This window comes from Buceros rhinoceros, unplaced genomic scaffold (assembly GCF_000710305.1).
Source record: "Buceros rhinoceros silvestris isolate BGI_N320 unplaced genomic scaffold, ASM71030v1 scaffold34067, whole genome shotgun sequence".
Classification (NCBI taxonomy): domain Eukaryota; kingdom Metazoa; phylum Chordata; class Aves; order Bucerotiformes; family Bucerotidae; genus Buceros; species Buceros rhinoceros.
Genome location: NW_010422279.1, coordinates 1 through 25,740, shown reverse-complemented (window position 1 = coordinate 25,740; position 25,740 = coordinate 1). Strand labels below are relative to the sequence as shown.

The 25,740-nt window shown below is 38.0% G+C and overlaps 1 protein-coding gene across 1 annotated transcript; it reads right to left on the bottom strand.

Moving 5' to 3' along the window:
* Nucleotides 1-42: 42 nt before the first annotated feature.
* PAXBP1 (PAX3 and PAX7 binding protein 1) lies at nucleotides 43-25,530 on the bottom strand. Its single transcript, XM_010139976.1, has 18 exons — nucleotides 25,458-25,530; nucleotides 23,967-24,095; nucleotides 22,534-22,710; nucleotides 21,060-21,281; nucleotides 20,343-20,446; nucleotides 19,263-19,483; nucleotides 18,143-18,332; nucleotides 13,260-13,383; nucleotides 10,922-11,021; nucleotides 10,356-10,471; nucleotides 7,903-8,102; nucleotides 5,784-5,928; nucleotides 5,504-5,625; nucleotides 4,690-4,766; nucleotides 4,365-4,431; nucleotides 2,665-2,811; nucleotides 2,120-2,274; nucleotides 43-160 (listed from the first exon to the last, which is right to left on the bottom strand). Exons 1-18 carry the CDS (start codon nucleotides 25,528-25,530, stop codon nucleotides 43-45), a joined length of 2,487 nt encoding a protein of 828 aa, XP_010138278.1.
* Between the last annotated feature and the right edge of the window lie 210 nt (nucleotides 25,531-25,740).

Here is a 25,740-nt window from a genome sequence, read left to right as displayed (position 1 = left end):
GCAGGAATGGTTTTAAAGCTCAAAATGAGTCGTCAGAAAAGTCTATTTTCCTTCTATTAAAATCTTTAACTCTTTTACGTTGTGATCATTCGCAACTGTCACAGCATGATCCAGTGCTCGGATACTTGCTAGAAGCTTTATGATCTGCTTTATGTGCTCCCTGGAAAAAAGGAAAGAGAGGTCAATACAGGGTGGAACGATCACGTACAAGTATTCGTATTTCAGAAGACGACTACATCGTGAATCCGCGTAGGAAATGAGTTTCAGGTAACTTCATATCATCTTCTCCACTTGCGTAGTGCAATAAAGTAAGTTGGTTATCAGCTCTGTTCTGAAATTGAAAGAATTATTTTGGGAGTAGGAATTCATCATACAAGATGGTTTAATACTAGCTGCAGTATCATCTCAGAAAAGGTCTCTGATTACTTATCACACCGCGCAATGAGTCACAGCTCTCTTCGTAACTGATGTTTAAGCCAACCACAAAAACAAAATTGAGGCAGCAAGTATGCTTTAAAGCATGCCTTAAAAAAATTAATCTAGCTGATCTGTGAAAAAGCATCCAATATTTGAAAAACTAGCACCAGACATAGGTAAAGATACACTTCCCTCTCGGAAGAAATTAATGCATTTTTGCTTCAAACAACTGTACGAACTTTTATATGAAAAGACATAATATTCTTCAGTTATAAGAAGTAGTATTTCTGCTGCAGACTTATTTTGTCTGCCTAATGAGGGCAGTGGCAAAGATTTGTTAATTGCTGGGAAAAAGCAGGAAGACAGAAGATAGAAATTAAAGTAGAACTCACTATGAAAAAAAAAAAGGATTAATTGTATGTTTCCCTTCCAATACAAAGTCTTACCAAACTGTCATTTCAGCTGGTGAAGAAAGTTCTTTAGGTTACCAAAAGAAAGGTTAATCTCTACTGGATTCTCTCTCAACTCCTTCGTTTCAGTTAAACTATCATGCTAGGCTAGGCATTTTGGTTTTAGAATAGAAGGAGTAACAGTCTATTTTGAATTTGAATCATGGGGAAAAGTTGGTATGTGACACTGCTATTACACTTTGGACACAAAGTTCTGCGACATAACCTGAGAGCAGATAGAAACTTGTTTGAGCACAGTTCAGTGTGGCACAAAGCTCAGTGTTCTCCAAAAACAGGATACATATGCCACAATCAGAAGAGACTCTAAAGACAGAAAGTGTCTAATATCCAACATGGTAACTGAAAAAAAAAAAAATTGATACTGGACAAAGAAAAAACCCAAACAATCCACCTCTTAAAGATTTTTCTGCTATGGTTTAAGGGAAATTTTGGTCTCTGTTTCAGTGCTATGCGTAAGATCAGAAAGGGAGAAGGATCTAACCCCCTGGAGAGCCTCAATAATTGAAGAGTAACTCAAACTCAGGCAAACAAGCACGTTCTGCTATCAAGAATGACTAATGCAGGTAGGAAGAGGGTTCGTCTTTCCAAGTTTCAGGTTTGCTGGCACAACAGAACTATCGACCTTGTAACCGCTGCTTCTCATGCAGCAAGTGCAGGAATAAACAACGTTCCAGTCATCTTATATTCCCGTGTATCAGTGCAACAATTTAAGTTCCTCATTTCTTAAAAAGATACACCCATAGCACTTCAGATTACCTGGCCAGCAGAAACATTTGTGCATCTAATCCAAACTTTTAATTATGCTGGTTGTCAGATACAAGTAAAATGACTCTTCAATCTAAAGGAAACTGTTCATCTAGTGGTTGTGTAAATAAAGTCATAACTTTGGTACTGTATACAAAAGCACAGTTTGTAATTTAGAAGCCATTATTCAGGAAGCAACAACAGACTCACAAGGTGGAACAGTACAAAACCAGTAGCTACAAGATTTGCCAGAATCAGTGACTCTAAGTATAGTGCAAAATGTTACAGACGTTTACAGATTTCCAGCAGTTGCTGTTCTCAGACACTTTAAAAAACTCTTCATCTACCACACTGTAACATTTTTGAAGTTTTAATGCAAAGCAGTTTCAAAGGACACGCAGCAGTATGGAGATATTTACCCACGTTTGCATGCACCAGCAAAATAACACAAAGCACAAGAACAGCAACTGCATTAACTCAAAACTTACCTCGCATTTCTTTTCTCTACATCAGAGCAACCAATGCTGTTTCTATAGATTGTATCAGCCAGATGAACAAGGTATCTACAGAAGTTTTCCAGCTGAGAAATAGTCTTGTCTCCTTTTAGATTAGCGAACCACTGTTTAGGAAAGCAAGCGATTACCTACACGTAACAGGAAAAAGAAAGTTAAACACAACGTAACCAAATTTTAAAAGGTATCTAACACAATTTGTGTAGTCTGCCAGGTAAGACTGCAATGACAGCGCCCAACGGAGTGAAACGGTGAGACACCCACCAAAAAAAAAATCTAATCCAGAATTCAAGCAGTAAGCCACTGAAACCTACACTATACCTAAACTATCTACAGGTATGAGGCAAAGAAGATTCTTTCTTTAGTTTGTGTATTGGAAAAAAAAAAAAAAAAAAAAATCTATTTTTCACTGACATTACAACTTCGAGATATCAAAGCCAAGATTTCATTCATAGCTAACTTCATGTTTTAAGGACATTTTTCCTTCAGCTGAAATTGGCAAATTGTTTGATTTTACTTACACTTTGAGCTTTCTTAATGCTGTCCTCTCCATACTCAGAGTTTTGAAAAGCCATAAGAATGTATCTATTCAGCAGACCATCTATTGACAGTTCCTGGAGAGTTTTGTTTGAAAGGATTCCGTACCACTGGAGAAAGTTTCCTAATAACTGAAAATACAACACAGACAGTAAGTATTTAAAAATGTGCTGAAACCAGGAAGCTGATCAAACACTCTAGAGCCTCTTCAAATCCAAGAGCCTGGCCAAGGCAAGCAGTGGAAATATGCCTTCTGTTAGCTTCAAAACTATTCAGCATCCATAAGGTACCAGCCCAGACTGTTACGAATTCTCATACAACAACCACCACACCACCACCTCAACTTTGCTAGTGTTCTGCACGAGAAGTCAGAAAAAACAGAATTAAAGTTTAAAGCCACCTTTTTCTAAAAATTTCACGTCCATGTCAAGCTAAGAGAGGCCTCGCATATGCTATACAGGGGCAAATTCATAGCCCCTTTGCCAGTGAAACCCCAGCTAGGCTGTCACCATACCCTTATTTCCAAGGCACGGTGACACAAGACTCACAGCAAGTGTCATGCGGAAGTGCTGGCTAAGCCAGCTGTACAGCTGTTACTGCCACTGGCTGCCAGCCCTGTACAGCTGAATACAGCCAGCAGTTCGCTGTTGAGGCAGATTGTCAGGAAACAGCAAACAAGTGCTTGTGTCCCAGCTTCTACTTCTGCTCATCTGTGATGCTATAATCAACCTGCTAGTGTAAGGAGAGATGTATTTATAATGCTTCCCTAAAATAAAAGGGGTTACAGCACGCATACTTCTAAACTGCCCAGGCTCTGACAGATACTGTCGGAGGTGGGTAATTTCACTCTTACAAGATGCACAAGTCCTAAATTATCAGTGTTTCACCTTTAACATCAGCATTTTAATAAATGAGCTTTGTGCATTTTACGCTCTAGACAGCATTTAAGAAGTCGACTTTCATTTCAAACTGGAAGAATTCAGTGCCAAATATTTTAGTAAATTAAGTGATGGCAAACCTATTCAGAATACAGTCTCCCTCACTGCAGCAATTGAAATAGAAAATTTTAGATAACAGTTCTCTTTGCATGATGGTGGAGATCAGCAGTTCAATCAACATGGACCTCATAATTTCCTGTTTAGTTGGAAGATAATTTTCTTCACAGGCTTTTACTGGAAATAAATTACAACAATCATAGCTTCTAACAGACCTTTGCAAACTCTATATTGCACGTTCCATGCACAGAGACTTTTTCTTGTCTTTACTGTTTTAATTAAACTAAGATTACAACTGCTCTTATATTTTACGAATAGCCGTGAGCTTTCCAAAAGGGGCCAAGTTATTTTCAGGAAGATTCTCACACTATATATAAAAACCCCAAACAAACCAAGCTCTCTCATTCCCACATAGGTCAAATAAAAGCAGCATATTTTATTCTAACTAGCACAATGACATTTAAAAGCCTGGGTGGAGTATGCTGAGTAAACCCAAGACGAACAAGTTAAAAATTATGGTAATCTTTTTAAGAGGGCACACTGCATTATCCAAGACTAAGAATTGTAATTTGGAGCTCTTCCAAATAAAATTAAAGCAATTTTTATCTACCATTTTCCACAAATTTGACAAGGATTTTACTGCTACCCTGCCTACACCAAAGATTTACCAGATGTATTTACTGACTTACCTTAACAGAGGACCAAAACTGACGTTGGAAAAACAAATATGGACCAGAGTTCTTGTTTTCCAAAATGCTGGAAAGTAAAAGATTTCTTTAATGAGCAACCAAGACCACCTCTGTCTGGAATTTGCCGGCTTCCTCCTTCCCACACGACATTTCTATAAATATTCCCTTCCATCCTCCTTGTCTTTGCTAAATCCTCAGAGCGTAACAAGGAAAGATCTCCTCTATCCAGCCAGTGAACCATATCGAGAAAAAACCCCTTTAACTACAGACAGAAGACACCAACTTGCTAATAAAGGTCTAACACTGTAGTTGAAAGCAAACTTACTTTTTTGGATACAGGGGCATGAACACATCATCATCTAGTGTTCTCCTCATTCTTAGCAGCAATGCCTTTAAAAGCATCTGAAACAGATAATTTTTTTTTAAAAGTCCAAAGCACTGCTTAGTAATTAACCACTCAAATTTATTTGCAAAGCACTGAGGAACACCTGTGACCCTAACAGTAAAAGGCATACCTACTGAAGCACACAGAGAAATAAAGTCTCAGAGGAGCCTGTACTAATCAACAGAGATGAAATCCGATGCTGTCAATAAAAACTGAAGGCAATGTAATTACTTTATGGTTAAGCTTGGCTACACAGTTAGTGTCTGTGAAATCAGGGCTTTCGTAGTTTTTAATTTTCTGCTAACTTCCCCACGCATGTGCACTTTGACCTGCCTTCCGTTATTCATTCTAAAGGCAATGCACACATTGCATTAGCTACAACACCTGAACTCACGACATTGGTTCTTGCATTTACAGGAGATATGTAAAACAATCACACTTCAAGGCAATACATTCAAAAAGGTTTCAAAGATCTGAACAGAAAAGCCTGACTATTTGTAACTGACCCTTAACGCAAAACTACAGACCAACAAGTCTTAGTATATTTAGTAACTCTTCACCTCTAGCATCTCTCCGGGGAGACTTCACCAAGTTCCTCCTAATTTATCACCATACTTGACTCTCCAGAACTAGGCTGCAGATGATCAAATAATTGCAAAAATTCTTTCTTGCTCCTCACTAAACATGCCAATATAGTCTCTTAAAAATATATTCAAATTCCTTAACACAAGATATTTAAGGAAAAACAACTTACTTGTGTATTCTTGTTTTCTGCGTTCACCACTGTGGGATATCCATCTACTAGTTTCTGCACAATTGCTACCATCCTACATGTTTGTGTTGTAGAAAAAGGATCCCATATATTTTCAGAAATCACTATAAGAGATTAAAGAATTACTTCACTTTGCAAATACTCTAATACCAGTACTAAGACAGTCAGACAGTAATTCACAAAACAGTAAAATCTGAAAGCACAGGTAAGTAGCAGCTTCCACACTCTGCCTTTTCCCCCGATTTTCTTTCTAAGGGTGTACCTGTTAATTTAGGAAGAACGACTCTCTCTACAATGGTAGGCAATAGCGAAATGTCAGCATCGTCTTTCACTTGCTCCTGTTCTTCACAGCCATAAAACAGCAATGATTCAAACCACAACATAGTCTCAAAATCTCGACACTTGCCCTAATAAAAAAATACTTGAGGTTAGATTCCTAAACAGAGTTCTGAAGTCAACGTATTAAAAGAAGTATTATATATGCAAGCATGATACACTCACAAAACTACTTTAAAAGAATCTACCAAGTGTGCTAAGCAGGCAGGGTAAGCAGCAACTGAGCACAATAACAGCTCAGAATCTAATCTTTTCTGTCTATGTGTCAGGTACTGATCTGCACTGGAACTAATAATTTAAAAAGATACAGTGCCTCAAGACCAAAGAGTCTCTTAATCTGGCACAAGGATGGGCAAATTACTTCACCTGCCTTGGCTCCCCCCTACTCCTGAAGCAGTGATAACTACTTCCTTCAGAAACATAGGCAAGACTCAAGTGGCGAAAATGTTCCCAGGAGGTGGTGAAAATGTTCCACCTGACCACTGCTAATCATGCCGTCATAGTTCAGATTAGTGTACGGACAATCCAAACCTGAGAGAGGATGGGGAGCAAGGTCAATTTTCCATAAATCAACCCAATAAACCAACTCAGTCTACAACCACACAATCACTAGATCTAATCAGAATGGCAGAAGCTGGACTGCTTCTTCTGGAGCTGTTGCCCTACAGATATTAACTTTTAATTACACCTGAGCCAAATAAAAGTGAAAAGCTGCATTATAAAATTATGCTTACTGGATTAAAAACATCTTTTCATTAATGCCTTTTCATTTTTCTAATTTAACAAAATGTTTAACAAGACCAGTAACACAGGGTAGTGAAAATGATGAGATTTGAAAATCCTGTACCATGTTTCCAACCAACTTGAGCTTTGTTTTGCCAGTCTGAGAACTCAAAAGAAACAGCATGGGGAAAGGGAGAATGTACAGAAAACAGGTTTAAATTTAATAAGGATGCTTTTCATAGATTTTCCCTTGTTAATTCAAATCAAACACTCTGAATGCTCTCTGAAGAAGATTCGTGCTTTCCTTCTCTGCAACCAGAGCAGAGGCAATAGAAGATCCCCTTCTACTAATACTCTCTTAGTGGTTCAGAAAAAAAAAAAAACAACTTCTGAAAAAAGGAGAGATTTAGTCACTTGTGAGATAGGCTGATGCATCTGCAGATGGTGCTGTAGATGACTTAAGTTTTGAAAAGGGAGAAGACATTTTATTTTATTAGCCTAGTTTCCTAAAAACAAAACAAAACCCCCCAAAACCCCAAGCTTATGCAATTGCACACCCTCTACCTTGATCCACTCTGACTGCCCACCACTGCCCAGTAAAAGCCAATATGGCAGAAAAAAATTAGGTTCCTACCAGTACTGTGAACATAAGCACCCGACTGCAGCAGAAGTACCTTATAAGAGCTTTCACTTCTAGGGAGAACAGAGTGGTAGTCAAAAGCTACCTGAACTGTTGGTCCTGATTGCTACTTATGTCAGCACATGTTTGTGGGCTGGACAACGAACATGCGCCAGGGATACTGGGCTGCAACAATGCTGTTCTGCTTTACCCATGTTCCCTACCTAAGAACTGGGCAACGAGTACTACGAAGACTTGGAAACTGCCAGCTAGAGCTCTACAGGGTATGAAGGGGTAGGTGAAAGAAAGAAATATATATACTGTAGAGACACAGGTTGTAAGTCAACATAAAAACAGGCTTCTTAGTTTCAATTCTGAAGAAACGTGTCTAGAATCACAATTTTCTCCTTAGTATCTTGAAACCTAAATGTATTATTTCAGAAGCTGTTCGGCATTTGCTTTACACCGCTCTCTGAAAAGGTATTGGCATGTGCTGAACTGAACTCTGACCTGCTGTGAACATAGAGGACAGCAGTCCAGAAACTCCCCAGAAGTGCTTCACCCCACGAGATGTGCCCATTTTAAACTTTATGCATTGAACACACATTTACAAGAAGCACACATCAAAGGTGCAATTTACTTTGCTCTGTGGAAGAACCGCTATTTAGAAGCTTACTTAGAAGTTGCTTGCAGAGGGCCTTACCTCCAAAGGAGTCCAGATAAGCAGCTGAAGTCTGATTAAAGGGTTAAACAGCTTTGGTAAACAGAGGCCAATATAAGCATCCTTATAAGAAGCAAAGTACTTTGAGCGCCAAGCTTCAAACTGTGACTTAATACAATCAATTGAGTAAAAGCTTTCCAAAACATCTTCAAAAACTTTGCTGGATTCTTTCAATATACGATCTGGTGAGGGAGAAAAAGAGTGCTAAGTTAGTCACCTATTCCCTGTAATATTTCTCTCAAGACAGACTTTGATGCTAACTGGCATAAGCTAACTCCCGCACACAAAACCAAAAAGCCATCACCTTTAGAAGTTCTGCTAATTCTGGCTCAAATATACAAGCAATAAAAACACAAGTACATGAGTAGTCTCCAAAAAGACCGTGTTCTAACTGAATATCATTGTATGAAATGTTTATCAGATACTGAACTGGTGATACATTGGGTTGTATTGAGTGTGGAGCTAACTTCAAAGCCGGCCTTCCTGCACGTGGGAGTTTGTAACATGTAATCTCCAAGTCCCTTCAAATCCAAATTATTCCATAACTTTGCTCATTCAAGTTCAAGTACAGGACACTATCTCAGGTAAGCCAAGTGAATCAGCACTTCAGACAGAGAGGGTCCTGGCAGACACCATCAGCTAAACCGCTGAACATAACATGGCTGTTAGCACTGGGTAACCATTACAGTCCCGTAGCACCTTCCTCAGATTTTTTTTGTATTTACGGTACTAGTATTCTATGCAGTCCAAAACTTTCTCTGTATATTATTTTCCATTCATCTTTTCTACTTCTCAGGGTAAGTTTCATTTTCATCAGTCATTTTTGCTGCAGCCACAGTTTTAAGTGTTCAGTTGCAGTAGTAACCTGTACACAACAAACATAACTAGTACACACAGCAGGTAGAGACAGAGCTGAGGGAACATGAGATCATGTCACAAAACCACACTTTTCACACTGGGATCAAGAACAGATGCTACAAATAAAGTTAGCAGGTCCAAAGTGCCTCTGTTCCATGTAGCTCACTGCTGGTTCTAGACTAACATGAGGGCTATCAATGATTTAAAAAGTGATAAAAAAAATACTATGCTTACTCAGAAATGCTAGAAACTCCTACAAAAGGCTTTTGTACACATGAAAGTGCCAAGTTACAGAAAGCAATTCAGCCACACTGCATTTTTGATCCAGATCTTATCAAAAGGTAGTAATAGCACCTAACAACTCCAAAGACTTCTCCCTGCATCCACGATTTTGGTAAACTGTTTGCACTTCTGAAGGATCAAAATGCTAGGCAGTTTGTCTAACTGCTTTTTTAATCTGTTCATACTCTGGGTTTCCACAGCCACCTACAGTAATGACTTCGGCATTTTTATCACACTCTCTGTGGGAAGTGACTTGTTTATGTCTGTCCTATCACTTCATTTCATGCCCCCTAGCTCTCATACTGTGAAAAGTCAACTTTGTTCTTCTAGCTGAAGAGTTCCAAACTGTTCAGTTCCTCCTCACCTACAACTTATGTAATTCTATATATGTCATCCTTTCTGCTCCCCTTCTCCACTTTTCTTCTAATCTGATTAAATTTTCCTTAGTCAGAGAGAATGGTAATTGTATTTAGGTTCAAAATGAGAAGGTAACAGGATTATTACAGTGACGATCTATTTTCTTCACTACCGGTTTCGCACTGCTGCACTGTTTTAACTGTGAAACAAGTAAACACTAGAATTGTTTGCCTTTTAACTGCTGCTGTAAAAGGTGACTGTTTCAAACTATCCATACTTTTCCAAATCTCAGGTTTCTTGCAGTTATCCCAGTGCTTTAGAGGCATTAGCTTAACTTGCAACCACATTTATTGCATCATTAGAGTTATGCATAATAAGGGTTACTTTGAGAAAACCATCACAAAACTGCAGATGAGTATCAAATCAAGTCAGTGTTTCTGCAACGTCAGCATTCAATATTGTTTTCTGTCATGTGTAAAATTTGCGAGGCTGTAACAAGAATCTACATTGCATTTTGTCATTGCATTTCTAGGTGCTTAGGCAAAACTCCAGAAAATATTCCCCATCAAGGAAAAAAGTTTTTAAAATACTGATGTTTTCAGAATTGTAAAACAAAGAGGTATGATAAAACATGTCACAAATTAGAAGGAAGACTTAGTATCCACTGAAACTACAAAAGCTTACTCCTTGCCAGTGAAAGAATGTTTGAATCAAATAACATGAATCTCAGTAAGGATGGGGTGTTTAGTCAGCTGCAACCTGCACAACATGTTAGTGGAAAAGACTCTTCTGGTCACATTGATGATCCAGCAAAGAACAGTTCTTAAATTCTTTCCAAAATATGGTGAAATATAAGGACAGGGCTGCCTTTGGACCAAATTCTCTTCCTGCCAGATTTTCTGTATTTTGTTATGTAAAGCTTCTGTAGCTTTTCTAACCTCGCTCCATGTTGAAGTTTGTAATATCTGTTGAAGTTTCCTCATCATCGCTGGAAAGGCCTTCCAGGTGATCTGCCATCTTCCCAGTTTGCTCTCTTGCTTGTCTACGACGAGCTCTGAAAAGGATCAGCAATATAAACCAGCTATTAATTTTTCCCCCTCCTATACAATGAATAGATCCACCTAAGCTTGTCATAACTTTTAATGCAAAGAAATCCCAGTTGAAAACACTTTCACTGTATCACCACATTAAAAATTTCACTATGTTGCTGACTCAAACAATGGAAGGAAAAGAAACCAGCAGAGACCATACAGATATGGAATGGGTTTACTATGTTTTCTTGTGATTTTAAATAAGTGTCATGTAACGGTGCCTTGTTTTGTACATTTGCATGGTAAGTTGGGATATAAAAGAAAACCCCCACCCAGCATATCAACTTAAGTGTTTTCTTCTCTTCGCAGGAAAGGAGCTAACATTGCTACTTACATTAGCATGTCCCACAGGACAGTTGTACCCTGCAAGCAGGCAAAGACTCCCAACAGGCAAAAAAATTTCAGTACTTTACCTTCTAGCCTCTCTTTCTGCAGTCCGACGCTTTACTTGTTCTTGATAGATCACTCTGTCTCGTCCAAAAGATTCAAGATTTGGTGCCATTAGTGCTTTATCTGTAAAGTTACATTGATGAAAATTAAAATGCTTATCTATAATTACATAAAGGTGTTGTAGGCAGTTTTATAAGAGCCTTTTACCTACTTTAAGTGTAATTTGAAGTAGAAAGTTGAAGTTTTCAAAAAGATGCACCCAGAAGCCTGAATTCGTGAGAGGTTAAAAGAGGAAGCAGTGGAGTTTGCAAAACTCTCCACTTAAATGTCAAATAGTTTTCACCATACTTCTCTCTTGCCCCTCTCACAACTGTGCCCAAGTCAACTGCTTTAATAGTAGTTGCTTATATTAAATGTTCCAAGACAAAAAATGCCCCTCACATAACACTCGCCACGTGTCTTTACAAAAGAAAATTAACAAAAAGAAAGGCAGAGAAAAACCAGAGCAGGAATATATGGTATTTCAGAGTTGCTGTCATAGTGTTTAAGTTTATATGCTTTAGACAGCCTAAAGTTTAAAACATATCAAAATCTACAGGAAAATAAATCACCTCCCCTCCTCTTTAAGCTGTGATTGATTATAGACGTTCCTGATTATGGAAAACAGCTAACCAGCGATGCTGATCAGCAACCAGCAGGCAGACCCAAGAGCGTTTCCAGTTAATCTGTTCTGCATAAATTTTTAAAAGTGGATTGAATGTTAGCCAGTGCTCAAGCCTACCCACTAAAATATAAATATCAAAATTTAAACAAAAGCTTACCCAATTTTCAAGAGTAAATTTACATGTTCTAACTAAATGTATTTACGAATCCATCATTAAAAATATTAATGATGATCTATGTCAGTATTCCAAGTCTATACCAGAATGACTAAGAGCCTTAATATACAGATGAAACCATAATTTGTTCACTTTTTAAAAATGTTATTCGAAACTGAGCTACTTCTGAAGTAAAGCAAAAGTTGATGGAAAACTTAGGCCTTCAGTGTTATGACACTGTAAAAAAAGTACATCTTCTATGTCTGCAACACCCAAAGGTTGGCATCCATTCCCAGTTTCTGTGATAATTTAAGGGACAGAACAGAACTATTTCTAGATACAGTGAAATTTATTCTCAATACTCCCAGATACTAAGTAAGATCCCTCTTCGGAAACCCGGACTTGACAATGACAACTATTCCCAACCCACCATTAAATTCCAGTCTAAAATAATCCATTCTAGGCTTCCTTTAGGAAATCTGTTTCTAGTACATTCGGTTTCTAGTTCTCACAACAGCATTTTCATGGTAAAACTGCAAGGCCTACACGTGATGGCTGGGGCCCCAAATAAAGTCCTAAATGAAATATGCATGCTAACCACTCCATAAAGCGATGACCAACTCTGATGCCCTGTTGCTTTATCAATCTCTGTAAGTTCCATCTAATGGTATTAAAATTTTGTCTCTAGACACACTGTGACAGAATAGGAAGTGGCTTTTATTACAGCATTTTAGGTAAGCAATAGCACAGATAAGCAAGCTGTTTTTAAAAATCAGAAGCTCTCCAAAGCAGAAAGACAATACTATTAATATGGTATTTTAACCACCGTTTAACAAGCTGAATAAAACTTCCTCCAAGAAATGTGTATTTCCATCCAAGTTAGCATTTATACTTTTGTAGAGTTTTACATACAGAAGTGTAATCACAAGAAAACTTCTCAGTAAGAATCCCCCATCCACACACCCACAGTAAGCAGGTATTTAACTGGCTAATTTTGAGCTGTATTTCATATCGGGTCACTTTGTATTAGTCTGATTTTTAACAATGGAATCTCTTCCAGTTCTTTAGCTTTACCAGTTAAGTGTCTGCAATGACATACTTATGCTGCCCACACAACAGAGCATTAGCTAGAAGTCAGCTCTGGCCCAGTGCTTCATGGCTTTGTACAGAGGTAACTCTACATGCTACAAGAAATCTATAGATTCAAGGAGGTTAAAAAAAAAAAAAAGTCCTGACATAAGAGGAAAATCAGGAGTCACATGCTACCACTACTACCACTGCCACCACGCATACATTTTCAGTGCTAGGAAAGAGAAACTATAGTTAAGAGCAACAGAAAGGAGTGATGAAGTCAGAGTTAGAGTGGCTTTGAGTTTAAAAAGAAACAGATTAGAGAAGTTCTATCTCAACTTCCTTCCACCTATCTCAAGAGTAAGGATAAATTTTAAGACAGTCAACACTTCAAACATTTACATTTGAATTAAGCCATACTAAGTAAACAAGGTTGTTTAATGAATAATAAAAACCTTCAAGATGGACTGACTTGAATGGCTTGAAAACTCCGAAGATTCATCTTTAATATCATCTTGTCGTCTTTGGACAAGGCGGGAAGCTCGCTGTTTGTACAGCTGGTGCATTGCGGATTCAAGTTCATTAATCAGAGGCACCTGTAAAAATACAACACACTACGTAATACCAAATTCTTCAGGTGCTTAGTTTTTGGGGTACCATACTATTCCGAAGCATAATGTTGTCACTGAACTTCTAGCAGCACAAACTGTTTCCTTTTACCCATCTGTATCATTAGGACCAGTAAACATTTCAATGTGAAGAAAATGCTTGAAGAAAAAGCTTCCGACCGTCGCAATAGCATTCTGAAAATAACTTCTGTTGACTGAATGAGTCTACACAGCAAGACAACCGTTTTAGAGTGTGAAATATTATTTCAAGTACTCGTTTTCTCTACCAAGTGCATTACATACTGTGCTTTGGTGCTTACAAGTCTCAGACCTCATTTTTTCCTCTCTATCTTTAAACAAGAATGTAGTAGTATTCTACACTTCAAGGGAAAAATAACCTGACTGCATAAAGTCAAAAAACAAAGGATAAATCGAATCTCCTGAAGCCAGCAGGTACTGTTTCACTGTAACTATTACTATATGCTGAAATACTATTAGTGAAATGCAGTAGAGCATTGCTTAAGCATATTAAGTCAGCAGGTAATTCAAATCAGTAAAATGTTACTCTAGCCTATCATTTCAACTAAAATTATACAATTTGTGTGAGTTATGCATTCAGTATAACCTTTGAGTAATACAAAACCTAAGTCAGATCAGACCTGCAATGCTTTTTTTTTTTCTTCTTTCAAGTAGACTAAATTTCAGTAGCAACTATAACAAAAATTATGTTACAACAACTAGGACTCTCCTGACATTAAATATCAGATTCACTGCTCACTTTTGCAAAAACTTAATTTTCCAGAAAAAGTTAAAATTAGATTATTATAAATATTCAAATGCATAACAGAACTTTTCACGATCTATTAATTGGGAAAGGCAAGTCCTTTTGGTATGAACGCTTAAGCCATATCCTCCTTACCTCCAAGATATATGCTTAGTCCACAGTCTTCCAGCCTTTTAGCTCAAACTGCTGCCTACCATCCAGGATTAAGTGGGTTTTTTGGGTTTTGTTTTTTTTTTTTTCAAAACAAAAGATAAAATCAGAAATTGTTGCCTGACAATTTAGAATGTGACTCAGCAGCTATTAAAGAACCTCCTCCAGTAAAATATAAGATTTTGAGATTATAGCCGAGAATGACACACACATCAGCAGACATTAAAAGGAAAGAAGTATTAGCTTTTTTGTGATATAAACTGGGCTACAGAGATTCAAATGAAAGCAACTCTGCACTAACTCAAAATACGTATAACCTTCTTTTAGAGAAAACAGAGCAGAGAGAGAAATAGGAGGAGGGAATATCGCAACACTGGAAAAGTATATTCAGAATTTAAGACAATTTTGAAAACAAAACTATTAATAAAAAAACGAACTAGTTTTACTGCATTTTACTATCGAAAATATAGCTTTTTCCTCTTAAGTATGTAAAGGGAATTCTAAAATTGAAAGATTAAATGAAAGTTTTTCAAAGCATCCCTAAAGGTTATTTTAGACTGGTTTCAGGATTAAAAAAAGAGATGTATTGGGATATATGAATCCACTCAAAACATATCCCATTTAAAACACAAGAGACTTAAAAGATGTTACTCTTCTATAACCAATACTATGGTTGATGAGTGAATAACAATTTCACTGACTACTATGAAGTTACGGTTCATCGTGTTTTGTTTAGTCAATACCTTAAATTCAGTGTTTAGGGTTTTTTTTCTTCACTTTCACTGTAAACAGTTCAAGAGGAAAACTGGAAAGCTCTCTGAAAATTTAGATGACAAAGATAATCTTAATCTACAGTCTCCCTCTCTGACACACACAGTGTTTTGATAATTTGCTTTTGCAAGTAAAATAACAGTTCATCTAACTGGGCTGTCAAAGATACTCTTGAAATACTTTAATCTTTCTGTATCCCTTGCATATTCCTACATTCAAAAAGTAACAACATTGCTACCACTTTCTAGCCTTCTCAGAAAGCGTAACTTTGACAGTAATTACTTGTGAAGGAAGTCATGCAAGCATCTTACGCTCCATCGATTTTATCATTGGGGGGGTGGGGGGGAGAGGATTTGACATTTCTATTGCTTGTTTCTAAAATCTGCATAATAGCTGCCTTGTTTTACTCTCCACTGCACCTTACCAGCGAGCAAAGCGTTTCTAAGATCCAGATTCTCTTCAAAACAGAATACAAACAAAATGGTGTTGCTTTGTTGGGGGTTATGAAGGGTCAAGTATGGTGAATACATACAGAAATAACATGGTAGGGGGAATAAAGTCTAATTTATGATAATGTTTTTTGTTCTCCAAAACAAAGTCAACAGACATACAAAAAAAACCTCTTGAGGAACAAACTTTTTTGGAGTGGACAAGTATACTGTGAACCCATTAGTGCTTCTTCAGCAAACCACTTTCTCACTCAGATCAGTACCGATGTGAATTTGATTAATAACCATGACTAGTCCTAATAAAATAAAGAGAAAGCATGAAAGTGCCATATTTGAAAAGATAAGAGAGGGAGCTAGCTTTATACATATTCCGGTTATGTGTTCAGATATGTGTGTGTATATATACACACATATATACACACACAATATTGCTATTACACATATGGATACACATTTTATATGCTTATGTATATTATAATCATAACTATGTACATCACGTTTTATAAATGAAACCACACACTTTAAATACAAAGTATTCAGGGCAACAGGTTCTACAAAAAAGCTGAAGGTAGTTTATCTCTACATTCAAAAGGTAAGAAGTATTTACTATCCTGCTGCATTTCATTATTTCATTTAAACAAAAACTGATACTGATTTTATTACTTTATTTTGTACCCTCCCCCACCTCCCTTTTAGAAAACCTTGTGGTGTCCTGTGGGCTACTGGTTTTGATAGTACTTCTACCATGCTGCAAGCACTGAATTCCAAAACATTATCTGGCCAAGGAACTGAGTAATATATAAGGACATCACAATAAATGAAAAGCTCCTGTTAAACCGACCGTATCGCCTCCCGATTTTGCAACTCATTGTACACACAGGTACTGCAGCAGCTGTTTTCAGTTGGTTGCAAAACTCTGTGAATGTCCCCAAGAAACATGATGTGATAAAAATCACACCTGATAATTTCAATGGACTGGCACAGCAGATGTGGTAAGGGGAAGGAAGCTGTCCAGATATAGAATCCTTAAAAGACCAACTAGTAGGAAAGCAAAGATATATTAAAAGAAAGCAACTTTAACAGACTTGTTTGTTAAATTATCCGCAGCTCATTTGCTGTATTAACAGCTGGAATTCATTTATTTACTTGTATAGCTAGATAGGTCAATAACCTTCCTACGACCTGATCTGAAATTGCTACACTATTACTTAACAGTAAGTTCTCCTGGTTTATTCAAAATCTGGGAGACTAAAAGACTTGATTTACAATCAGAATGGTACATTCTAGATCAATGAGTTTGAAGAAAATATTTGAAGAATACAGCATGAGCTATCAAAGAAAACCTGCAGACATGGCTTGGTTGTCACAAATATTTAACGAGGTCTTTAGAAAGCAAATGCTCAACAGAGATACAGGTATTTGACTTGCCTTCTGAAATACAAATTTATCTCAGAGGAAGAATATAAAACCTTATCTTTAGTAGGAATTTAGGCACCTGGGCAGTGAACACTGACAAAGCTGCAAAGGACAGCACCTTTACTACCCCTCAACAGCTCATGCCAACACAGACTCAGGAACACTGCTTCTTCAGTGAAAAATATCTATTGCAACTGATCAGTTAGAGAGGTGAATTAACTGGTTCACGCTCCCTGGGTTTGTTCACGACATAGCTATTCTTCAACCTACAAGGACTGAAGATGGGACTCTCCCAATACTACTAATGCTGATGAATTAATGTCTAACTGATTAGCAACCAGAATGACTTTACATTTCTCTACCAAACCTAAGCAGCTAGGTAAGCAGAAGCTTCAACTACTTGAGTAATCCTGACAGCTACTGCATTAAGATACTCTACTATTCTGATCGAGCCAGAATACAGTGAAGAAATAGCCTATGTACTGCTAACTGAATTTTACAGCTCTTCTCTGTGTGTACTATACGTGTATATTTTTTTTTTCAGGAGCTCCTGTTATATCTACAACAAAGTAATTAAAGCATAATGAATAACGTAAGAAAGCAAGCCTAAGTTCTAAAGTTAGACATCCACAAAAGTATTGCAGTAAATGAAAGCAGTGTATTATGTTTGGGTGTCTTCAGACAGCTATATTAGAATTTTAAAACATTTCTCCTTCAGACTCCAGAGCAATACCAAGTATACAAAACTGTCTGCAGGAGGAAGTCTATAATAACACACAAAATACAAGTCTTTGTTACTGTGTTCATAAAGCATTCCAGAAACTAGCAATGTTGTAATTCAGCCCTTATTTTTGATAACCTGATATCCAGCACAAGTAAAAAAGCAATGTCAGAGTTAAGTTGAAATGCCAGAATAGCTACCAAAATCCTGAAGACCTATAATCTAGAAGTGTTTTTAGTCAATCTCAAGCCAGTGAGAGAAAGGTTTCTGATAACCAACTTAGCATGATGGAAAGTTAGCTCTTCAGCCCTTGAATAACCAAACCTTTAGAAGAATATGTCCTCAGGGGACTTTCTTCAAAAACAGTGGGAGATGTGGTGTTTGGCATGTACTAAGAGTCCCCCTTGGCTTTTTTTTTTTTTTTGTTAGAAAAAAAAAATGTTTTTGCATCCTTACCTTTTCACTGAAACACTCAAGCAAGTCTTGGACATACCCTCGCATTTCTTGCAAAAACTTATACTGTTCACCAATACCCCCAGAAGACCCTTCTAATCTTTCAATTGCCTTGGTAGAGTCCTCTCGGCTTTGCTGATGTTTCTCATATTGCTGCCGATTAGCTTTGTGCAATTCTTTCATAGAGTCCAACCTGAAGGGCAATGGATAAATAGCAAATTTACATCCAGAAGTCTGTATATTTCAGACTGTTGAGATATTAAACAGTGCAAGTACCAAGTCTATATATGGGCAATACTGCAAGACATATTCTCTTAAGTTTCATTTGTCACTTTCTCCCCTCTCTACATAAGCAGCAAGGCTAATAGTTTAAATTAATTTGCTAGACTATGGTGAGTGCGATGCACTGCCTACAAATTTTTACAGGAATTGATAGCACTTAGAACCGTGCAAGGCTGACCATGAGGTCAAACTGGGAGGGAAGGTTTTAGAGGGTTGGAAGAACTATAGCTTGTACAAAGCAGCCTTATTCCTCTACTAACCTGATTCTCTGTCAAAGGCTGTGACACTACAAGGGGCATACAAACCAATTTTGAAGATAGGTAAAGTGCAAGTTGTTCATTACAAATGACTTCTCACTGCAACTGGCTTGCTCATGTGGTAGGACCTTTTGTGAATCTGACAAGCAGATCAGTGTTTTAAAAACAAAACCAAACCCCCCAGACTAAAATTTAAATTCTTTCTGTACTCAAGAAGAAAAATCTGATTCACAGTTTAAAAGAATGCAACTTGACAAGCTAAACACCTCACTGGCCTTTCAATTCTTGGCTATAAGACTGTGCAGTGTCCAGAAGATGCAACTCAGACCTGTCTTCAACAACATCAATGGCCTCATATTTAAAGCTTCACTTCCACTGAAGCAATCCAAGGAGATTTTCGAACAAAGTGTCAATGTCATCTTCACTTTGAGCTTTTTTTGTTTGCCTTTTTTTTTTTAATGGATGTGGCAGTCAGCACTTTTCCAGCGATGAAACTCTGTGTTTGCTCACCGAGACTAAAAGACGCCTGAGGAACAGAAAGCTAGGGGACAGGTCTTTAAGTCTAAAAAGATGGTCTGTCCTACCTGTCTTTAAGCTGTTTCTTTACCAAATCAATAGTAACAGGAGTCATCTCATTACTGGGAGTTTTGAAAGGAACTGTATTATCTGTTTTTTGAGACTTGTTTTCCGATGATCCATATGCAGCGTAAGTGTAAGGAATGCCATATGATGAACCATAAGACAGTGTCTGGTAAGTGTTCTGGTAGTACAGATTATTCACTTCAGCAGGCTGACTTGGTTGAACCTAAAAGAAGAGGGAATGCAATTGTACTATATTAGACTTTAAAGACAGGAGAAATTTATTTTCTCCCACATCTCAAATGTTATAAAGTGAAAAATGTAGGCAAGTATATTTACAAAATTTAATTACCAAGTTGATTTAGGTTTAAAACTTCCAAAACCTAAGGTGGAATAAACAAATTATCTCAGAAACACCTTAAGTGGACATCATTAAAATTAAAAATATTTATACTTTTAACAAGTTATTAAATGACATTTAACCAGCCTGCAACTCCTACGATAACCAAGAGTTCGGGACTACTAAATTGTGCTAAGACTTTTTAATAGAAGGACACAAGTTCTTAGAGACAGTGTGTGTGGTTGTGATTTTGCTGAAGTGTTTTTTTGGGGGTTGTTTTTTTGAAAAACCCAGAAAACGATCCTCTTCAATTGAGTGGCAAGTTCACTATGAGTGCACAGACAACCTATGGTACAACGTGCCTTAACTTCCAACTCTATGCTGCATCACAAGATACGGAAACAACAAAGAAACACACACACTGTTAACACAGACTCTACAAACTACAATGATAAACCAGAACAGAGGTCTCTTCAAAGTGATATTATTCTGGCTGAGTCTCGGGCTGCAAATAAATGCTGGTTAACAGCACCACAAACGATCAGTATCTACCCAGAACAGAAAGACTAATGAAATCGATACTACTGGATACTTAACATCTGACCTCTCATTTCTCTTTACAGAATTATCAGAAGGTACATGCTGAACTTCTCAGATGAACAGCCTTCTGTAAACTACTAGTTTGTAATGGATTTAGCCAATGTATGAGAAACAGGCCAAGAAGAGTTCACAACTAAATACGTGCCTGAGGTATGTTGATTCCTTTCCGTATCTGTTCTTGCTCCCATCTACTGAGTTCTTCATCTTGCTCCCCTGCCACCAGTGCTTCATCATCGCTTCCCTCGATACCTTAGTAAAACAGAGAGGTATCAAAAATGAAAAGATAATGTATTTATAGTCAACAGCCGTGAGTTCAAAAACTCGAGAGACCATGCTTCGGTGGGAACATCTCAGCGCATTCTCCTTTCCTATTCAAGAGGAAATAAGGATGATAGTTTGTGAGTTACTCGCACAGAAGTTTCACTTAAAAAATCCAGTGGGTAAATTTTCAATTAACTGCTGGTAAAACCCTCAAATGTTAAAATCCTATATTATCTTACTAATTCTCCCTTTACAAAAGGTTATTTTACGGTTTGTCAGCAAGAAGAATGCTACACCAAAGAACTAATGTTTTTCTTTTCACAACTGTATCGTTCCTAAAAAACAAAGTACAGGAACAATGTTAACTGAGCCTTAGTGCAAGTTTCTACCAGATTCAGAGCTGTGTGCTTCTAAACACAGGAGCATAGTTTGTGCTCCAATTTTATACACAGATTCCATTCTGCAGTACTTTTCCTTAGAAATGGAATACAACTCCAGATACATGCCTGTTTGAAAAACATCGTTTAAAAATGTTAAATGAGAGCACTTGCAGTGAAAACAGTGTGAATGTTTATCAGCTGTCCTTCTAAAAAGGTTTTACCTATTTCCTCAGCAATCTTTTGCCTTTGGGATTTTTCCTTCACTGTAAAAACTATCCTCCTCTTCTCGTCATCATCTTCATCATCACTGGCATCATTTTCATCTTCTCGAACAAGGCGGCTTTTACCTGGTTCGCTGTCAACGGGGGTAAAGTCTCCAAGTTCACGAGCCATTTGACGCTTTTTCCTAGCGGCATGAATAAAAGCAGCATCTGGAATTTCTCCTAGAGATAGATGTTTGCACAGTTAAACAACCACTGCGACACAATAGGTATTATGACTTCTTATTACTCATCCCTACCAACCTACCAAATCATCCTTGCAAATAGGAAAAAAGCGTGAGGAAAAAAAATCCATACCGACAGAAACACTTGCAAGCGACACAAGCTGCACGTGCAAACTTTCTAACCAGAAACCCTCAAAGCTGGAATTTTCCCCCAAAAGTCTGTCTCTGCTTCCAGGAGCTCACATGCTGTAAGAAAAGGGCATGAAGTTCCTGTGAGAAATACAATAACGAAGAAGCCGCCCTTTATAGGAGCGGACTCTTGCAAAGGGAGGAAGAAAACAAGGGTCTTGGCTGTGTCACTTTTTGTCCAGATATTGATCCCAACTCTTACATTGGGGGAACAAAAACCATTGGTCGTTTCAACAGATGACGACAGCTTAAGACAATACCAAACCGAACACAGCTAATGTGAGAAGATTATACAATCAAGGGGAAACAAGAAAAGCATACCTAATTAAAAAAAAAATCTAAAATCTATAAAACTTACGCAAGTCATGTAAAGAACAGCCCCCCCAAAATAAAAATTATTAATATTTCAAAAAGTTTACCACTACTCTGATTAGGCATGCATAAAAGGTTACATTTCAGATTCTTTTCACACTTGACATGAGGTACTCTAGTCAGTATCTTTAGAGATGCAATAATGTACACATCATGCCACTCTGCAAATACCCCGAAAAGGAAAAATGATTTGGGAGTCAACTAGGAAATTCTTTTTGCCTTGAAATATGGCCAAGTCTGTGGAGCCAGGACATCCATCTTCTATTTGAGGAGCAGGCTACCACGAGTTAACTAACAATTACTAACTAGTTTCAAAAATACTTTCTCAGACTGATTTCTTTGGCCTCAAGGCCTGACCAGAACCTCATTAAACAAAATGAGATAGGAAAACCTCTGAGATACCTTGCAGACCTGTAGCTGAGACATTTGAAAGCAACTAAAATTAATATTCCAAATCTAGATTTTATTACAGTTTGTCATCACTTTGAGGGATAAAATTCCTGGTTTTGACAACAAGATGAAGCATTCTGTCGTAAAATAGAACAGCTCTGAAAAACAGAAAGTTTCCCGAATTCTCAGATGCTGGATATATTGTTGGAAGATATTTCCTCATCTCTCAAATACATCAGTCTGCTGCAAAAGCTGGCTAAAGCATTTGTTACCCTATCAGACGTATTACAATAACCAACCTGGGCGGAGAACATTCAGAGAAGACAGAGCACTTGAAAAAGCCCCAGCGGCTTTTGGTTTTTCTTCCTCCTTCTCACTTTCAACTTCCATTTCTTCTTCACCATGCTCACTGTTTGCAGTCCCATCTTCTTGACCTATATCCTTAATCTGTCCTGTCTTGTCTAGTGCTGCTTCAACTGGTAAGACAAAGCCCATGTTTTACTCTTTTTATAATGCTTGCTTGGAACTAATTTTTTTTTAAGTTTAACAGCGAAGAGTAAAAATCAAATAGAGGCAGCAGGTACAAGTATTATGTAAAAAAAATGCATCTGAAATGCAGCTATCCAATCCAAGCTGCACATATCTCAGTGTTTAGACTTTAGCATTTGTTTAGAGAATCTAGACTACTGATTCAGTAGCAGCCGTGAGGTTTTTGCAGTATAACCAAGCCAACTACAGAGACTGCAAAAACTAGCCATGTACAAAATACAATTTTTTAAGGATCTTTGTGACAGAAGCAAGAATTAAAATCCAGGTTTCCACAGATCTCCTGAACATTAGCCACTGAAATGATCATTTGTTTTTGCTCACGCCCCATACCATTGCATAGGCAACTTAAAAGATTCTAGTAAGAAAGAATCTGTGGGTTTTTAAATGCAGACAAAGCCTTTTAAAATTCTTTAGGAATTTTTAAAAGGTTAATGTAATTATTTTTAAAAAGGTCAGTTTTCTGGACGTTCAACTCTCATATGCTTCAGCTATACCATTACAATCTCTGGACGATAAGCCTCTCAGGTTGTGCTTGTAGCATTGTAGCTACCCAGGACAGGAATCATAACATTTTACCAATGAGCTTCCCAAAAACCAGTAACAGAAGTACAATGAAATTGAAGTGCCAGGCTCTACTGCAAGATCTGGAGGACTGAACATTGTGAAAAAAATCCTTCCACTCCAACACTTTCATCCTGTCATCTTCTTCATCAAGCCTAACTCTAAGGACCTGTAACAGGCAGCTGTTGAATAATTTACTTAGTTACAAAGACCATCATGCTGTTCACCCCAAAAATCTTTGTTTTCGAGAAGACATGTTACAAGGACACATCCTGTTGGGTAAGCACCCTACACAGTTCTAAATTAATGTAATTCCTTCCTAATTCAATAGGACACAACTCATTTGAGACATCCAGAGCTGAAATACAGAATCTACTAAGGTCTACCAACAACCATTTCTGCAGCTGAGAAGCTTCATCCTTCTACTTTCATTTCCACATGAGAGAAAAATCTAAGAACTCTATACCAGCTTCAGAACAACATTTGCAAGGTTCAAATGAACGCATCTAACGCATGCTTTACCTCAGGTCTAAATGTTAAATCCTCCAAAAAGACTAATAATTCATCTTGAAAACAATACTTAATTGTTTCAATTACAAAAGTTAGTTAGTTTTGCAGTTACCATCTGTTGGAGAATTGACCTCTGTTCTAACTTTTGATTTTTCAAGATCTTCTTTGTATTCTTTCTTCAATTGTTTTACAATCTTTTTGCTGTAACTTGACTTCTTCACTTTAAAAACTTCTTCAGTTTCTTTAAAAGAGAAGTTGGAAAACATTCCATTAGACTTGTCAAGAAGTATACTCACCTATTAAATCTCTTAATTTTATACCTATCTATTAATCTGGAACAAAGATTTGTTATAAATCTATTAATTTTATACCTAATAAATGTCACTAACAACATAATTTGATGTGATTTTATAGTCGCACTGTTGCAACAAAACTAGTCCCATATCCTTTTACATGGACTCGGATCTAGCTCACCTTGAGGTTTTCATTTTCAGGTGTATTCAACCTGCTCACAGCAAAGCACTGCAGAAGCTACACGGAAGCACAGGCACATGGGCTGCTTTTATCTCATGGTGGTAACTTTTTTTTTAAATAAACAAACAAAAACCAGCTGATCCTTCACTGTGACCATAAATTTGGAAGAAAATGACAAGGCGGTCTCAAATTTGGGTTCAACAGTCTTTTCCCAGCCAGAAATACACCCAACTAATGAGTAAGAGACTGGCAGGTTTGGGTTGTAGTACCAGTTCAAACACCTGCAGCACCACAACCTATCAAAAGGTATGCAGTAAGTGAAAGAACTACATAGCATGGGAAAAACAAGCAAAACAAAGTTTGATATAGGAAATTCACAAGTGTTTGCTGGGGTTTTTTTTTAAGTCTACACTGTAGTTCCACGTTTCCCGTATTTCAGTGAAAATTTCAAATCACCAGCCCCAGTGACATAAGAAAATTTCTTCTGAGCAAATTTAAAATGCATACTAACTCTTCTGCTGACAAAAGGCATCAAAAAACCAAAAGCAGCTTCTTATTTTATTCACCCTGAACTTCTGGGTTGCAACAAACTCTGGAGTTTGAGGGGTAGGTTTTGGTCAGGTTTTGATTATTTTTAATACATAATAACTATTATCCGTAATCAGATTATGAGAGAGTGAATGGAACAATTCATGAGTGGAATCCAGCGGAATTATTAACAGAAGCACTGTGCAACTATGCTATTTCTCCACAGGCTGAGGTCCAGAAACTGCTCAACCACTTCTGTGACTATTTGCGAAGGTTAATCTACTAAGCCTGGTGGACGGCTGGCTGAACTAACTCTACCACAAAACACCAGTGGCTTTACATGGCGTTTGCTACAACAACAGGTAGTCCAACTGTTCTGTAAACAAAGCCACAGGAAAAATGCTCAACAAAGCCTAGCACATGCCACCACTTAAACCCAGGTCAGGCTAAAGCCTGCCCCCTGACCAGCAAGGCACCCAGCCGCAGGGGGCACAACACGGATGCAAGTCAGACGGGCGCAACAGTCGGGCATCCACAATACAGAAGCGGAGACAATCAACCTATCCCGCTAAACTGGAACTGAAGTCGTGGAACATCACACCGATGCTGGGAGCACGCTGGCCCCGCAGGAGCCGGGTCGTGCCCGGGAGAGGGGCGCTCCCCTGCTCGAGCATCGCTGCCCCCCGCACCGTCCCCAGGGCTCTCCCCCTCTTATGCGACCCCTCATCACTCCCACGTAACACGAGGCAAACCGACTGCCTTAAAAAACCAGGCAAAACAAGTGTGCCCGTTCTCGTGGGCGGAGGGAAGCGCGCAGACGAGGGCGGGGCCCGGTGCGGGCTGAGCAGCTCCGGGTCCCCTCCACCCCTGCAGGCAGCCAGCCA

Coding starts and splice junctions, on each gene's coding strand:
- PAXBP1 (XM_010139976.1), bottom strand. CDS start 25,530: ATGCTCGAGCAGGGGAGCGCCCCTCTCCCGGGCACGACCCGGCTCCTG. Junction 18,333..19,262: donor AAGAAACAGCTTAAAGACAG/GTAGGACAGACC, acceptor ATTGCCCTTCAG/GTTGGACTCTATGAAAGAAT. Junction 2,812..4,364: donor AGTTTTGGTCCTCTGTTAAG/GTAAGTCAGTAA, acceptor TTGTATTTTCAG/TTATTAGGAAACTTTCTCCA.